This window comes from Mastigoproctus giganteus, chromosome 9, assembly GCF_048544385.1.
Source record: "Mastigoproctus giganteus isolate SK-2022 chromosome 9, ASM4854438v1, whole genome shotgun sequence".
NCBI lineage: Eukaryota > Metazoa > Arthropoda > Arachnida > Uropygi > Thelyphonidae > Mastigoproctus > Mastigoproctus giganteus.
The window spans coordinates 71,550,465-71,565,350 of record NC_143583.1 but is presented as its reverse complement, the minus strand read 5'-3'; the positions used below and the strand labels follow the sequence as shown (position 1 = coordinate 71,565,350).

Genomic DNA, 14,886 nt, shown 5'->3' with positions numbered 1-14,886 from the left:
CATCATATTAAAATAATTCTTTTGTCAAGCACAATCCTAGGTAGTTTTGGGTATAAGATTACTACCACATTGGTCAAGATTTTTGCAGCTCCTATAAGCTCCAGAAATATAAGTAGCTCCTATAAAGCTACTTATATTTCTATAAGTAGCTTCATAGTTTTAGCCAAGCTCCGTGGTTTATTTTGAAGTTAAATAGTGATTTTGAAAGTTAATACTTAGTGTCTGTAGATTTTACGTTCGTAACTTACCACTATTGCTATATGATATGGAATACCGTAAGGTTTAACGTAAAACTAGATAGTGAAATATGTAGCACTGTATTAGAAATCTGTTAGATTATATAGTATTATCTATAAAATTTATTAATCTTATTAAATTTCATTGTTAATTAAATTATACTTAAATGGAATCATGACCCAGACTAGAGCAGCAAAACAGCGTTCACAGAATGGTCAGAGTGCTGTGGTTCGCGGTAGAACTGAAGGGAAGGGGATTCTCCCATGCATCACAGTCTAAAACAATGCATGAAATGTTTGCAGACGTTTCTAGAACACAGCATGATCTAGACAAGGAGGATGTCTTTGTATGTGCTAGGTGCAAAGACTGTGAAGAAATTAGGCACCAACTCAGCTTTCTGATAGGCATCTATGAGAGTTTGAGGTGTAGGATAAATGTCCTCAAAGAAATTAATATGAGAGGCCCATCAAGCTCTCAGCTGCCCAACTCAATGCCAGAGCTCACTCCTGTGCATCAGGCAACACAGCAGTATTCTACAAGGCAGAATGCATTGGTCCCACAGGAACTAGTTATTGTCAGTGACCCCCCACTGTCAGGGAGACAGGGAATATAGTATGGAAAAGTGATAGGTGGAACAGGACCAGGGTATGTCTTCCAGGGTCAAACGTTGATGGCATTGTAGAGCAGATATCTTTTAAGGGCACAAAATGTGATACTCTTGTACGCATTAGCACTAATGACCATAAGAATAAGAGATCTGCAGATTTACTTAACAAGTAAATCTGTAGAGACGGGGCAATTGAAGTTTAACATTGACAAATGCAAAGTACTGCATATGGGTAGCAATAACCCAAGAGAAACGTACCAACTGTGTGGTACTACACTCAGGGAAGTGGAAAGTGAAAAAGACCTGGGGGTAATTTTGCAGTCAAATATGAAGTTTGTTGAGCAGTGTAGATAGGCTGCCAGGGCAGGTCATGGAGTCTTGTCAATGATATATAGGAATTTTGCTAGCAAGGACAGGGAGGTGATTATCCTGTTGTAACAAGGCAATGGTTTGTTATTTGTTATTTGGTTTTTAGGAGCATTAGCAACTAAGGCCATATTGCTCCGGGATATGCGGTGGTCATTCCCTGACCTTTCCGCATCCTCCGTATTTGGTGGTGACGGGCTCGAACAGCGGTCTAATCAAGAAGCGTCTGCTACGCACTGCTGCTCCTTCCCACCTGGCTACGGAGGCGCCCTAACAAGGCAATGGTCAAGCTACACTAAAGTACTGTGTACAGGTCTGGAGGCCTCATTTTAGGAAGAATGTAGAGTTGCTAGAACGAGTACAAAGGGCAACAAGATTGGTGAGGGGAACAAAGGGTGCTCTTACCAAGAAAGACTTAAGTTCTACAAATTACAGTGCCTGGAGAGTAGGCACTAATGACCATTTGTTAATTAAATTATGATGATCTGATTGAGGTGTATAAGGCCTTGAATGGGTTGAGCAAGCTGAATGCTGATGGGATTCTTCCTCTTGCTCAGATTAAGAACCAGAGGAAGCATAGATTCAAATTGAGGAAAGACAGTTGTAGAATAGATGTGTGGAAGGTTGCCTTTAGCCAACGGGTAGTTAATTGCTGGAACAGACTTCCATCTGTTGTTGTGGAAATTGATAGCTTAAATAAATTTAAGGCTGAACTAGACAAATATTTGGAGTGACCAGATGGGTGAAATGGGAAAAGGTGTTTTTTTTTTTTTTTTTTTTTTTTTTGGCTGATGCTGTATAAGCTTGCTTTCTTGCATCATATGACTCTGCTAATGCTAAAAAGTCCCCAACAGATCAGGGAAATCAATGAGAACAGAAATCATGGAATATACCTATATAAATTTAAAACTATACTTATAGCTATGTACAATTTTCACAATGAATAACATTACTAATTCTTGATGTCTTTAAGAGCATTAAAGTGAGTATTATCCGACTGACCCCAGATGAAGGCGCTGAAGTCATAGGATGCACAGCATTACTACTTATTATCTTCAGTTCCTTCTTTGTTCTCCGTAATTACAATTTCAGTTCTTTTATTTATATATAATTTTTAATTTTTATATATATATATATATATATATATATATATATATAAAATTATACATATATTTAAATAATGTTGAACTAGTTGAAAAATGAAATATTTCATAATAAAAATAAAAAGGAGAGTACAGCATACATCAGGGGCAGCAAAAAGCATATTCCTCTACATGATGCTTGAAATATAATCATATAAATTAGAATAAGGTTAAAAATAAAAATAAAATAATGCCAGTAGTACGGCAAGACAAGAGCGAAAAAACAAAATCAAACCTAAATTCAAATAAAGCAGGGATTGTTTGTTATGTTTGTTATTTGGTTTTTAGGAGCATTAGCAACTAAGGCCATATTGCTCCGGGATATGCGGTAGTCATTCCCTGACCTTTCCGCATCCTCCGCATTTGGTGGTGACGGGCTCGAACCCCGGTCTAATCAAGAAACGTGTGCTATGCACTGCTGCTCCTTCCCACCTGGCTACGGAGTCACCATAAAGCAGGGAGGGAAAAGAAGGGTAACAAGAGTAAAAATATTGCAACAGAAACTCTAAATTAATTTAGAAAATCTAAATATGCGAATAACAATTCTTAGAAATTTAAAAGCCAATTAAATAGAAATTTAATGGTGTCCCCTCTGATGGGCACCAGGTCCAAATTTATGTGAAATATCACCAAACAGAGATTTAAACCACTACAATAAAACAAAGCCAAAAATAGACAAAAATAGACTGACCATTATGCCCCATCTCAACAGAGGACCACAAGGCCAATAATGGTCAGGGAATCGCTGCATTTCGAACACTAAACAAATCGCCGCAAAGGAGAATCGATCGAATTTAGGTTTGATTTTGTTTTTTCGCTCTTGTCTTGCCGTACTACTGGCATTATTTTATTTTTAACCTTATTCTAATTTATATGATTGTATATATATACACAGAGTGTCTCAAAAATACACGGCATAACTTCAAGAATGAGTTCCTCATATGTAGACAATAAAAATATTTTATATCAACATAGTTCCGGAAATGCTTGGTTCCCGAGTTATTAACCGGAATGTCTTATCTCCTGCAGGTGACTTCCTTCATCATAAGGTACTGATAGAATCTGATGGTTTTCCATTACTCATGTACTCAAATCAGGAGCAAGCGGATACGCACTTTATGTATGGTTTGGAGGACAGCAATGCTCTGGAGGCTCATCGTTTGTACCATGAAAGGTTCCCAGGATGATGTCCAGACAGGAAAAACGTTTGAAGATATCCATCAGCGCCTTTGTGAACATGGGATCTTTACACCTCATGCTGCTGACAGAGGACGACCAAGATCTACGACTCCTGAAATAGAGGAGGAGATTTTGGATGTTGTGCATGCCACTCCTGGAATCAGCACACACAGAATAGTAATGCAACTGGCTGTTCAATGTTCAACTATTTGGAGAGTGTTGCGAGAACACCGACTGTATCCTTACCATATGCAACAGGTACAGGCCTTGTCACCAGCAGATTAACCTGCGCGAGTAATGTTCTGCAGTGGTTCTTGCAGCATTGTGGTACAACTCACTTTCCTGCCTCAGTGATATTCACAGATGAAGCACAGTTCACACGAGATGGGATCCAAAACTTTCACAATCAGCATGTATGGGCTAAGGAAAACCCACATGCAATTCTTCCATCACATCACCAACAGTGATTCAGCCTCAACATCTGGGCAGGTGTTTTTGGTCGTAAGTTATTTGGGCCCCATGTACTTCCAAACAAACTCACAGGGCAGGCATACAGAAACTTTCTAGATTTCGTCAACAAGCACACTTCATGCACGATGGTGCTCCAGCACAATTCAGCCACCTAGTCTGCAATTACCTGAATCGAAGATTTCCTGGTCAGTGGAATGGTAGAGGTGGACCAACTGCCTGGCCTCCATGCTCACTAATTTAATCCACTAGATTTCTTCTTGTGGGGCTATTTAAAGTCATTGGTGTATTCGACTCCGGTAGCTGATGTGGGAACTCTCCGCAATCGAATTGTGGCAGGTTGTGAGACAATACGAAACATGCTAGGAATTTGGCATCATCTTCGCGAGTCCATGAGATGCCGATGTGAGGACTGTATTCAGGCAGAAGGCGGACATTTTGAACAATTACTATAAGGTGATGTGAACAGTTAAGTGTCATAGACAGACCTTCAAAACTCGGAAACCAAGCATTTCCGGAACTATGTTGATATAAAATATTTTTATTCTCTACATATGAGGAACTCATTCCTGAAGTTATGCCTTGTATTTTTGAGACACCCTGTATATATATCTCACTGATAGAATCCTATATAGGGTCCTTGCCATAAAGTCAGTGAAGAAAGACTGATGGACTAGAACTCAAAAATGTATGTCCATTCCATACTACCTTCAACTACTCACTAGTGGAATCCTCAGGTATCCTATACAAATCCTAGTCATATGTATATGTTGTTTTATAGAGCAATTATCTTCTTTTATTACTGGTAATTTTATTTATTTCTTTACATACAATTTCCTGTAAGAAAGGGAGCAAATTCTTGGAGGAAAGGTAAATACTAACTAAGTTCCCTCTCCAAGCACCATTTATATTCCTTTTACTAATATTTATGCACTGGTAAACAGAGGATGGCTTTACCCATACACAATGTTACACTCTTCTCTTCTGATCTTTGTACAATTCTCTGCTCCTGCACATTTAAACTAGTTTCCTGTAATTTTGATTTCATTAATATCGCAATTCTTAGGCCTGATGAGAGGATTCAATATGGAATCCATAAACATTACCAATTAAATAGTTCTATTGGTTAGGGTTTAATTTATTTCATATAATACTTTGTTCATAATAAAATTCCTTTCATAAGAACAATTCACATTTCAAACTAATTCATCATAAACCATACAATGTCCTTCTCTGAACATATTTTTTAAATTGTTTTTCTCAAATTTTGTGGATGAATTTGAAATTTTAGACTACTTCTGAAATAATGGCCAAAAATTTTAAAAATCAAGCACTTCCATATAAGACTGTTTTTTTTTTTCCTGAACAGTGTAATTTTTAAACCAAGCATAGTTTAGCTCAAAAAAGAATGAGATCAAATAATTTAGTGAATTAAAAACATTAAATTAGAAAATTAATTCTTATATATGTCATCTTGAGAATGGAATCCAAACTCTTTTGAATTTGTTCGTCAGGATGATTTTATTTACTTTGTAAGAATTATTGAAAAAATTACTTTAGTAAAACTACTTTTCTGCTATAAAAAACATAAGGCAGAGCTTACCACAAGGAACTTAGGTTATTACCTGTTTGTTGCTCATAAGAAAACTTGCAGGCTTGCTTACTACTTCATTAGTAGCCTGTGTGACTAATAATAAGGATTCATCTCGATGATGTTTCATTTTTTCTCTCAAAAGGTGAAGTTCTTGATTATATAATGTCCACTGTTCACTAGCTTCTTCTTGTGCTTTGGTCAGCTGTTCTCTATATCGACTTAAACTTTCTTCTTTGTGATTTAATACAGCCTGTAAATTCAAATAACACAACTGTATTAGATGAGATAAACAGACAGTTCCACATCAATTTATATGATTTATTCATGCTCTAGAGTAGAAACCTCCTGTCTCTACTCTAGAGTTTGAATCTTGTATTTTAATACACAATGTCTAGTACACTGGAGGTAACCATTCTGGCATGACCACTGCAAGCAGCAATGTAGTGGCACCCACAGAAGAATGGCAAGTCTTTATGCCACAAAGAAAAGCCATCTAGGTGGTAGATGACTCTCTCATTACTCAATGTAATACCACTACTTTGATTAATAGAGACAAAATAACCTCATAGTATTTTTTCACTACTTCTTAAAAGTTGTGCTCCAGCGGTACCTCGTGTCATATACCAATGCACAATACTCTAGATGTGACCTGATCAAGACTCAGTACAGTTAAAGTAAGGTAATGTGATGATTGCCCCCTGATATAACACAGTTCTGAGTAAATTCATTTTCTAAGAGCTGTTGGTTTGTATACATTATAAAATATGTGATCAAAAAAAGTTCAGGGGATGACTATGTATCTTGATATTATAGCATCTTAGCTAGTTGTGACTACTTGTCACAACATGTTTGGTGACTCATCTAGACATAATAATGTATGAATCATCTGTTTATTGGCAGTAAATCTAAATAAGCCCATGCTGAATGGAAAATATTTTATGTGACTTTTCCAATTCAAAATGAGTGATTTTAGTAAGCAGTGAATTTGTATAAATTTTGTGTCAAATTAGAATGCATCAAAAACTTACAAAATATTAAAAATATGAAAGTAAGCACAAAAAGTTTTCGGGGATACAGAAATCTATGGTAGATATAAATTAGTCTGTAATCAAGTCACAAAGGAGATTAGGCAAGATAAGGCAGTTTATGAGAAGTCTCTGGCAAAGAATGCAAAGAGAAACAGCAAAGGCTTCTATGCTTATATTAACATCAAAAGGAATGAATTGTATCCAGAATTTAAAACAAATACACCAACCGTTTAATTATAATGGTTTAATACTAGAAACTAAAATGTACCAAACGATACTACACTGTAAAATGATATATGCAAAAGACTGATTTACAAAATAAATATACAATGAAACTTTAATATACAATAAAATATAAATAAATAAAATATTTAAAATACAATAAAGATAAAAGCGATAAAACATTGACTGAAGCTTTCGGAGGCTTCCGCCTCCTTTCTCAACAACAATGATGTTTAAGCAACACATCCTTAAGTAACAGGCTCACAGCACACGTGGTTGACCAGCCGCATTCTCAATATTTCTTCCATACGATCCAGAACCGGAAGCGGCTCAGGAGCGTGGAAATATAAAACGCTCGTCTTTTGCCAGGACCACAGCTTCCAGTAGGGGGTGAAATCGAACACCACTGTCCCTGGGGATTCCAGTAGTGGGGTCGTATATGAGACCGAATGCCCGGACTGTGGGGAATGTTATGTGGGGGAGACAGGACGGCGACTAAAAGACGGTCTGGGGGAGCACATGCGAGCTACACAGAGGGCAGAGTTCAATAAGTCCGCCATTGCTGAGCATTATTGGGAGAAACATCATCAGGTCCCCCCGGTGAATGCTGTCATCCTTGACCAGGCGCATAGGTTCTGGGACCGTAAGTGGCTAGAGAGTTTGTGGATAGGCTCGTCTGAGAACAATAGTATGAATAGGGACAGGGGTGTTCGATTTCACCCCCTACTGGAAGCTGTGGTCCTGGCAAAAGACAAGCGTTTTATATTTCCACGCTCCCGAGCCGCTTCCGGTTCTGGATCGTATGGAAGAAATATTGAGCATGCGGCTGGTCAACCACGTGTGCTGTGAGCCTGTTACTTAAGGATGTGTTGCTTAAACATCATTGTTGTTGAGAAAGGAGGCGGAAGCCTCTGAAAGCTTCAGTCAATGTTTTATCGCTTTTATCTTTATTGTATTTTAAATATTTTATTTATTTATATTTTATTGTATATTAAAGTTTCATTGTATATTTATTTTGTAAATCAGTCTTTTGCATATATCATTTTACAGTGTAGTATCGTTTGGTACATTTTAGTTTCTAGTATTAAACCATTATAATTAAACGGTTGGTGTATTTGTTTTAAATTCTGGATATGTACTCTCTCAACCTTAGAGGCCTTTTTGAAGATAGGAATGAATTGAATCACATTGGCCACTTGATGTCAGTGGGTTACCTGGTAGTGATCCTGCTCAGATTGCTGACAAATTGAATAGGTATTTTGCATCTACATTCACACAGGAGGAATTCTTTAGGGGGGTGGGATGCCTGAAGTTTATCAAATTCCAGTGGGGAGCTAAATGACTTTGTGATAACTGAAAAGAAAGAGGAATTGTTGAAGACCTGGGGTGGATGGAATGTATCCAATTATATTAAGGGAGGCAGCAAAAGAGATAAGCAAATGCTTAACCATAATTATGAAAGCATCCTTGGGTTCAGGGTAGGTCACTATGGGCTGGAAATGTGCGAATGTATCCCCAATTCATAAAAGGGGATCGATCAAAAGGGGAATTGAGTACAGACCTGTAAACTTAACATCTATTCCAAGGAAAATAATGGAATCACTAGTTAAAGAAGTAATGCAGGATGATCTAAACAAGCATGCAAATATACTGTAATCACAGCATGGATTTATTACGGGGGCAGTCTTGTCTAACCAATCTGATAGATTACTATGATGCAGTGACTAAGGAACTGGATGCAAAAAATAATTTTTACATCATATACTTGGATTTCAGGAAGGCTTTTGATACTATCAAGTGTTGGCATTTGAGGTGAGCAGATACGCTTCGTCAGAGCTCCTCAGTTAAGTGGATTGGACTGCTGTTGATTATTGATTTTAAATATTTGATTTATTTAGATATTGTTGGATTATTTTGTTATAGGTTTTCCTGTAACAGTTTGATTTTTATCATATTATAGATATCATTTTTTAAAGTTACTTTTCATTGATATTTAGCTAATTTTATAATGGTAGTTACGAGATCTGCCTTAAACACATCACAGGGTATAGTGACTCACACGGAAACAGCCAATGGCGATTTACGGGTGAGTCATGATTTAATCCATTGTGGAACCTATGGAATGTTTTCCAAGGCCGACCTGGTGACTAATTATAGCTTACCTGGGAATTCTTTTCTTTGTGATCGATGTAAGGAGTGCACCGATCTTAAATTGCAATTTGGTGTACTGATTGTTGTTGTTTTGGTGGTGGTGGTGTTTTCTGGTGCAAGGGCAACTTAGACCATATTGCACCTCCCAAATCAATTGACTTTACATACAGGAACTGCTTGTACAGCAGTTAAAAACGATCATACATTTGAATTTGTTTTAAATAGAGAAATAATTCAGAGAGATTTGATTCTTTACCTATGATGCTATCTAGAGACAGAGGTTGTTGCAGATCTGAGATGAAACTAAAAGCCATTCATCGGGCGTTGTTAAACAAGCGACATTCGAGAAATATATGTTTTACTGTAAGTGGTTGTGAGCAGTTTGCACACTGAGGAGGATCCTTCCCTGTAAGCAGATATAGATGGGTGAGGTGAGTGTGACCTATTCGGATTCTGGCTAAGATTACTTCTTCTTTTCTATTTTTACGAAGGCTAGAAGCCCATAATTGTGGTTCAGGTTTTATTTGAAATAGCTTGTTATTTGTTTGCATTTTCCAAAGAAGTGTCCATTGTTCCATGCATGTTCTCTGTATTTTGTGTCTATAATCAGGATATGGGACTAGATCATTGTGGTTCAGGTTTTATTTGAAATAGCTTGTTATTTGTTTGCATTTTCCAAAGAAGTGTCCATTGTTCCATGCATGTTCTCTGTATTTTGTGTCTATAATCAGGATATGGGACTAGATCATTTGTTGAGGCTATATTGGAAGGATGCTTTGCAACAGCATCTGCACATTCATTTCCAGGAATACCACTGTGGCCAGGGATCCAAGAAAAGATAACAGTTTTTTGATGCTCATGAAGCTGCATCAGCTTATGTCTTATGAGTTTTAATAAAGGATTGTTAGATGAGGAAATGCCTTTCAAAGCTAAAATAGCACTTTGTGAATCAGTATATATTATACTTTTATTTATTGACAGCAGTGAGATATTTTTCAGAGAAAGCATAATGGCATGAAGCTCAGCGGTATAACTGCTACATTCGACTGGAAGTTAAAAGGAGATAGTTGAATTAGGGAAGACAGTAGCTGCACCCACTTGATTGTCAGACTTTGAACCATCAGTATAGATCTTGGTGAATTCGAGGTACTTTTGTATATGAGCATAATGTAGTTGTTGGATGTTAATCATTGCTATGGAACTTTTACCCCATTGCTCAAGATATTCACGAGAAAAAAGTGTGAAGGTAGACCACGGGGGATCTGGATCTTTTGATTCTCTGAGGATATTATCAAATTGGATGTTCCAGGTTTCTGCTAAAAGGTGGAAAGGGTTGCCCTGGTGATGGGGCAACATTGTCTAATGTGATGTTCAAATCACTGAGTAGCCTTTGGATACGAATAGTGAATGGTTGATTGGCAGTCTGGCGAATGTTGTACAGATTTTCCCAAAGTGGCTCAAAAACGGGTGTCCACGTCGGATGGTCTGGCAGGGATTTCAGTTTCAAAGCATACTGTAGAGACAGTATGGTCCTTGAGGTTGTCACAGACATTCTCTCAGATATGCCAGACAAGCTGTTCTTGCTACCTGGGAGTCTAAAACGCTGATGGAACTGATATTCGGGTGACACTCAAGTCAAGTGGACCCAATTTCGGCGAAGTCCGGACGGTCTAGGACAGCAGATCCTCTGCTTGCACTTTCACGATGGTGGGACTGTTAGTAATCCTGGGTATAACCTTCATGCACAAGTACATGGTGGGTGACCACCCAGGTGTGAACCAACGTAAGCAGGGGTCGAGGTGTGGCGCCCACACAACATGGAGGAACACCGCCCCTCTATGTTACCAGGCAGTACTAGGTGGTAGATGACTCTCATCAACCGGTGAAATACCACCACTTTGCTTATTGGAGGCTTGAAGTGGTGGAACCCATGTTTAGTCTCTAGAGCTAAGTTCCGGCCAACCCTTCCCTATCTCTTCCATCATGCAGTATGATTGATGATTTTTGAGGTTATGATGAATGTCGTGGCGAAATCCAATATTCCTTACATTTCAAGGGTACACCTCTAAAATGGTGTTCGCAGGTCGGCCGCTAGATAGTACCCCGGACCAAACCTATTGGTAACTCTCTAGGAGGCTTCCGGATCAGCTAGTGTATAATCTTGCTACCTCTACTCTGCCAGATAGTGACTGGAGGGAGTCCGAGTAGTGTTTATACGGGGAGCATTGTCGAGGCCACGTTATGTCAAGGATCTGGGTATATTCTTACCACATGTACACCATATCCAAAAATTTCATTACTTCATACAGCATGTCCCATCCAATTTTTCTTAGCATTAGCATTAGCATTAGTAGAGGCATATGATGCAAGAAAGCAAGATTATTCAGCATCAGCCAAAAAAAAAAAAAAAAAAAAAAAAAACAACCACTACTCCCATTTCACCCCTCCATTCATTCGAAATACCTGTCCAGCTGAGCCTTAAATTTCTTTAGGCTATCAACTTCAACAACAAGCGATGGGAGTCTATTCCACAAACCAACTGCCCGCTGGCTAAAGGAAAATTTCCGCACATCTATCCGACATCCGTCCTTCCTCAATTTGAATTTATGCCCTCTCAGGTGATTATTCTGAGCAAGAGGAAGAATCCCATCGGCATTCAGCATGCTCAAGCCATTCAAAGCCTTATACACCTCTATCAGATCACCTCGCTGATGCCTGGTCTCCAGGCATCGGCGAGGTGATCTGATAGAGGCATCGCCGATGCCTAGTCTCCAGGCTCTGTAATTTGCAAAACTTAAGCCTTTCTTCGTAAGAGCAACCCTTTGTTCCATTCACTAATCTTGTTGCCCTTCTCTGTACTCGTTCCAGCAGCTCTACATCCTTCTTGAAATGAGGCCTCCAGACCTGTATACAGTACTCAAGGTGTGGCCTGACCAATGCCTTATACAAGGGAATAATCACATCCCTGTCCCTGATAGAAAAATTGCTGTATATCATTGACAAGACACCATGAGCTACTCTTGCAGCTCGTCTGCACTGCTCAGAGAACTTCATATCTGCCTGCACAATTACCCCCAGGTCCTTTTCATTCTCTACCACTGTCAGCGTAGTACCACAGAGTTGATACATTGATCTGGGGTTACTGTTTCCCATATGTAGTACTTTACATTTGTCAATGTTAAACTTCATTTGCCACCTCTCAGCCCATCTGCTCAACCTTTCCAGATCCTGTTGCAGCAGCATAGTATCAGTAGTGTCCTTAACAACCCTGCCAACCTTGGTATCGTCTGCAAACTTGGACATTCAGCTTGATACACCATCATCAATATCATTTATAAATACAGAAAACAACAACGGACCCAACACTGAACCCTGAGGAACTCCACTAATAACATTAGTCCACGTTGAGCAGTGTCCATTGATTACCACTCTCTGTCTTCTGCCACTCAACCATCCCTTTATCCATAGCAGCAATTTGCCTCCAATGCCACACTTCTCCAATTTGTGCAGCAGTCTTCCATGCGCAACAGTATCAAAAGCCTTTCTAAGATCCAAATATATAATATCAAAGTTATTCCCTGCATCCAGTTCTTTTGTGACTACATCATAGTATCCAATCAAATTGGTCAGACAAGACCTGCCCTTAACAAAACCATGCTGTGTCTGAGCTATAACTGAATTCTTGTCCAGATGATCCTGCAGTGCTTCTTTAACCAGTGCCTCCATTAATTTTCCTGGAACCGAAGTTAAACTAACAGGTCTATAATTACTTGTGTCAGCCTTTGATCCTCCTTTGTGAATTGGGGTCACATTTGCACATTTCCAGTCTATGGGTACCTCCCCTGAGTCCAAAGAAGCTCTCATAATTATGGCTAGGGGTTTGCTTACTTCCTTTGCTGCCTCCTTTACTATAACTGGATAGATCCCATCCACCCCGGGTGCCTTTTTTATGTTTATCCTCAACAATTTCTCCTCCACTTTCCTCTCAGTTATTAGAAAATCATCTAGCTCACTGCCAATGTTTACTTCACCTACGACATTCCCCTTCCTGAATAACTCCTCATGTGTGAATGTAGATGCAAAATACTCGTTTAGATTGTTAGCCACCTGAGCTGGATCCTCAACTGTTGAACCATCAACATCCAGTGGACCAATCTGATTCATCCCTTTCCTTCTTGAGTTTAAATAGGTAAAGAACTCTTTTCTGTTTTTCTTTGCATCCTTTGCCAAGGATTTCTCATAATCTGCCTTTGCCTGCCTAATCTCCTTTGTGACTTGGTTACAGACCAACGTATATCTATCATAGGCTTCCATGTCACCCATTAATTTGTATGTATCCCATGCATTTTTCTTCTCTGCCATATGTCTCATTAGTTCATCTGACAACCATTTAGGCCTGAACCTTGAACAATATTTCTTGGTTGGTATGTAAAGCCTGGTAGCTTCCAAGATTAGTTCCTTGAATGCTTCCCATTTTGAATTTGCTGTTGGTAACATCATCAGTTGGTCCCACTGTATAGAATTTAAATACTGTCTCAGACCATCATAGTCGCCTTTACGAAAGCAAAAACCCTTCCCTTTACCTCTGATGGTAGTTACCTCCTTGAGTAAATCCCACTTCAGCACACTGTGATCACTGCCACCCAGTGGTTCCTTTATCTGCAGATTCCTAATGCATGAAGAATCACTACTGATAATCAGATCAAGAGTATTACTCCCTCTAGTTGCCTCCCGAACATGCTGGTGTAGAAAACAATCATCCAATAAATCCACAAAAGCCTTGCTAGTGTGTGAGTGACCAACCCACAAATTCCAGTCAATATCTGGGAAATTAAAATCCCCCATTATAAGACTCTCTGATTTACTGGCCCATTCTATTTCCCTGTACAGTATCTTATTATACTCATCAGAGTCATTAGGCCTATAGCACACTCCTACTCTCAATTTTGATTTACCTATGCTTATGTCACACCAAACTGACTCAACACTGCACTGTCCATCAGTGTCGACTGGCTTCACTTCCTTGGATTTTATGTGTTTTTTAACTAATAGCATAACCCCTCCTCCCCTCCTGTCCTGTCTATCCTTTCTATACACATTGTACTCCCCAAATTCCAGTTCTGCATTCCTTATATCTGTGTGACACCACGTCTCTGATATCCCAACAATATCTGCCTTTGATGTTTTGAGCAATACCTCAAATTCATCAAATTTATTTACTAAACTCCTAGCATTGGTGTACACACAAGTATACATGCACCTGTTTCTATTCTTAGCTATCCTAACACAACCCATGTGTTTACTTGTACCGCAATGACTTCCAGCAGTCTCTGAAATATCCTGCATCTTGTTTTTCAGGCTTCTGCTCATTGCGGTACAATGAGCAGAAGCCTGAAGCCGGGTAGATGTTTTCGGAATAGAAGCAGTGCAAGAATCTCTTTCACCTCTGCCGGTGGCTACTGTTAATCCATTAGTCTTTGTCTCCCCCAAGCTAGCAGTTTTCCGACCCACCTAACACTGCCTCGATAGCATCAGCAAATATTCTTGCACCCTTTCTATTTAAGTGTATCCCATCCCTGTAGAAGCAGTCTCTCCTGTTAAAAAATTCTACTACTGAAAAAAATTCTACCCCTTGAGCCCTGCACAATCTTTCCAGGGCCGAATTGATCGACAAGGCTCTCATCATATACTCCCTCCTATCGTGTCTGGGCAGAATTGCAGACACTTTCAAATTCAACTCTACTTCACGGCTTTTTTTCAACAGTGACCTGTACTTGTTAAGTAATTCCGCTGGTCTCCTACTCTTAATATCATTAGTGCCAACGTGTACAACTATATCACCTTTTGTGCCCTTAAAAGATGATATCTGCTCTACAACGTCATCAACCTTTG

General features: G+C 39.0%; 1 protein-coding gene across 1 annotated transcript in view; it reads right to left on the bottom strand.

Moving 5' to 3' along the window:
* The window catches only part of LOC150080437 (centrosomal protein of 290 kDa-like), a 386,964-nt gene that overhangs the window by 188,391 nt on the left and 183,687 nt on the right, over positions 1-14,886 (bottom strand). The window contains 1 exon segment of the mRNA XM_090380692.1: positions 5,625-5,843. Within this exon segment, the coding sequence (XP_090236818.1) occupies positions 5,625-5,843 (219 nt within the window).